Here is a 3,370-nt window from a genome sequence, read left to right as displayed (position 1 = left end):
GATGGATGGATCAAGGGCCAGACATATATGGATTATTGACATGCTTTGGTTCATTTAAATGAATAAAAATGAAAATGATCCTGTTGCATGCATGTCCCATATTCTGTCCTCATGTCTGACGTAGCCTCCAACTCTCTCGTGGTCTGTTTGACAGGCCTTCATATGAAGTTATTGGTGGTATGGAACATCAAGTTTACTTCAACACACACTTCATCAGTTTACTTGTCCCATACAGCCTCGTCTCCTGACTTGCAAACAGCTGCATATAAAACTCTTAAATTAGAAATGTATTCACATGCAGCACATTCCGCTGATGGAAGTCGGACTGCTGTTTCGACATGTACACTGGTCCAGTTCAGCCACCAGACACCTGCCATTTTTTACTGAAGTCGTAAAGTCCTGAGCTGTAGCAGCTTCAGAACAGATACTCAGCGTTTGTCTGTGAGGCAGGATCTGTGAGACGGTGTGTTGAACTTCATCACAGAGAACAACATCCGCCTGAAGGTGGAGCTGTGGCATCATGTTGGGGTAGATGGTGCAAACTCGCCTGCCCTGTCATTCTATCAGTTCTAAATGTTCTGCAGAACGGTCCACATCAACTGTAAATGGGTTTGGAAAAAGATCAAATCTGCATTTCCGGTTTTCAAAGCTGGCAGATCTCCTGTCAGACTTTCCTTTGAATGCCTTCGGTTTTTCCTCTCGTTTTTCTTGTGGTGAGTGTTTTTGCCACTGGCTGACAAGTTGGGAAGGGAACAGGGTTTCTCTGCTGCATCTGGTTCTCCCACAGATGCAGTTTTGTTTCAGAAGCTGTCATTGTGTCATGCATGTCTGTGGTCCACTGCTTCATCTTCCACGTTCACATCCTGGTGCTCAGATGCTCCGTTATATCACACATAAGGCCACGTCACATCATCACGCTTCATCGTCGTGCTCAGTGAGGGTTCGTCCTTCGTCGTCAGGAGGTCCTCAGACAGCTGCACAACCACGACACAGGTGAAAATCACCTGCTGAGCTATGTCTGTTCTACGGAGAGTTTCATCCAAAGCAGTTGAGTAGGTGACACATTCATTTGCTTTGTAGCTGAGTGGTGGCTGCAGATCTGCAGCCAGCTCATCCATGTCAGTGGCTGTTGTATTTCTAGCAAAACTGACATTTGGAAATGCTTGCCAATTTCCACAGCATATGATGTGGCAAACGTTTGGGTTTACACTTTAAAGGACAATGCCTCCATAAAAGGCCTCCCTGGTTTGGTTATTTCCTTTGCTATGATGAAATCTGACTTTACAGCTCCATCGCTTTAAGATTTGCTGTAGCTGCATGTCTCTTCACAGTTCAGCGGGTTTCTGAAGCCCCGATTCTCCGTCCATGTCTTCATGTTGCTGCTCACCCTGACCCTGTGGTTTCAAAGGACAACTCAAGTTTTACTGTCTGAAAACACAGATATTCTCAAAGCAAATGAGACGGACACAGGTTGAGCTGCAGACCCGGAGAGAACTTGTTGAGTATAGTGAGGGAAGCACTGTGCTGAGCTTCAGGTTGTCATGACAACAGCTGATCAGCTCGTCAACTTTTCTCTCTGCACTAAAAACAATGCTTCTTAGATGGGTCTTCAGAAGGCTCTCTGGTTCTTCAAAACATCGAATGAACAAAGTCTTTATTTAACGGATGCTTCTTTGCTGACTTTTTGTCATTCTTTAAAGATACTACCTCCATCCATCCATCATCTCTACACCTTAATCCTCACTAGGGTCATGGGGGGCGGAGCCTATCCCAGCTGACTCAGGGTGAAGGCAGGTTCACCTGGACAGGTAACCAGTCTATCACAGGGCTACACTTAGAGACAGNCGGGGAGAACATGGAGACTCCACGCAGGAGGATCTCAGGCCCAGATCTTCTAGCTGCAAGGCAATCATGCTAACCCCCGAGCCACCATGCAGCCCTCTCTCTATCCCAGACGTTCATTCTGCAAAATGATTTAATGGCTTCTCTGAACTGCAGTGACAGCTTGTGTTGAAATAAGACCACGACAGATTTCAGGTGTGATCACATGTTCAGCAGCAAGTCGAGCGCTCCTCCACCTGCACTGATTAAGCAATCTTCCCACAATTTGCTCCTGTTCAGTGTCTCTGAGCCATGCAGCATGTACTGATGTAAAAGACAGAGATTTTGATGAACTGTCACAGTTTGAAGGTCAGATTTGGTTCATTTTAATAATGAAGCAGCATGTTACAAATGATACGTTTAAGGACCGACTGCAAGGTGAAAAGCTGTTGATTCTTTCTGTTTTCACGGTTTCTGTCTGCTAAATGTGTCATTGAATGTTTTTTAATCGATAACAGGCTTTTTTCATCTGGTTGGATGTTTTGGAGTACAAACGGTTGAACTGCTGTTTACATCAGAGATAACATTAAATGTTGATTTACGGGGCGCCCCGGTAGCTCAACCGGACAAGACAGCGACCCACAAACAGGCTATAGTCCCCGACACGGCGGTCGTGGGTTCGACTCCCAGCCACCACCCTCTGCTGCAGGTCCTCCCCCCTTCACTGTCCATGTCTACTGGTCTGAATAAAGGCTCAGAGCCTGCTCCACCAGCAGTGTCGGTTTTAGGACTTGAAGTACTCTGTATGATGGGACTTGTGCTGTCGTAGATGCTCTGAATATTTGTTGTCAGCTTGTTGTTGCTGTTGGGCGGGCCGTCAGTAGGAGGGAGGCGTAACCGAGGGCGACATGATGACACACACTTCCTGACAAACACAATATAAGAGACAAATTAGATCAAGACGCCGTCAGAACCTGCAGGACCCCTGATACCCGGACCAACACACAGATACGAGGCCTTCAGGACACTCAGAACCGACCTGCTGCTCCCAGTTTGTCCAGGATGTGGCTGTTTCTGATGGTTGTGGCTCTGCTGGATCACAGCTGGGCTGCTCCGGTAAGACTAGATCCTATTGATCACCTGATCAGTTTATCAGAATCTAAATCAGAATGAGAATTAGCTGTACTTGACGTGTGTGTGCACATACAAGGAATTTGACAGTTTTGTTCTTTGTTCTGAAAGTATTGACACAAAAAACATACATGCAGCAGTTTGAAGACGTTCGTGTTGAAGAGTGCTGTGCAGGCAGGGACGTGGACCAGAGCACATCCACAATGATCCAGAGGTCGCTGATTCACATGATACAGGAATGAAAAAGTTAAGAACAAAGACAGGGTTCTTGACACTTTACTTACATGAGATTAATGGATGATGGAAAGAAATATGAACAGGTCTTTACCATGAAGCATATGCAGTATGAACAGAGCAGTGGTGGTTTCCACACAGGGAGATGAGAACCACATCAAGGCCCAGGTGGCTGCAGGTGGTT

The 3,370-nt window shown here is 46.2% G+C and overlaps 1 protein-coding gene and 1 long non-coding RNA gene across 2 annotated transcripts in view; one reads left to right on the top strand and one right to left on the bottom strand.

Moving 5' to 3' along the window:
- The first annotated feature begins 2,771 nt into the window (after positions 1–2,771).
- LOC103375226 (uncharacterized) overlaps positions 2,772–3,370 on the top strand; it is a 12,070-nt gene continuing 11,471 nt past the window's right edge. The window contains exon 1 of the mRNA XM_008305442.1: positions 2,772–2,937. Within this exon, the coding sequence (XP_008303664.1) occupies positions 2,884–2,937 (54 nt within the window). The 5' untranslated portion in view covers positions 2,772–2,883. The remainder of the gene's footprint in view (positions 2,938–3,370) is intronic.
- On the bottom strand, positions 2,895–3,359 carry LOC103375225 (uncharacterized). The gene is made up of 3 exons (XR_521194.1): positions 3,281–3,359; positions 3,084–3,170; positions 2,895–2,980 (listed from the first exon to the last, which is right to left on the bottom strand). It is a non-coding gene; the product is annotated as an uncharacterized LOC103375225 (long non-coding RNA).

The sequence above is a fragment of the Stegastes partitus genome, unplaced genomic scaffold, assembly GCF_000690725.1.
Source record: "Stegastes partitus isolate 25-593 unplaced genomic scaffold, Stegastes_partitus-1.0.2 Scaffold2508, whole genome shotgun sequence".
NCBI classification, from domain to species: domain Eukaryota; kingdom Metazoa; phylum Chordata; class Actinopteri; family Pomacentridae; genus Stegastes; species Stegastes partitus.
The sequence above is the reverse complement of the archived record's forward strand: the minus strand, read 5'-3'. Positions and strand labels throughout refer to the sequence as shown.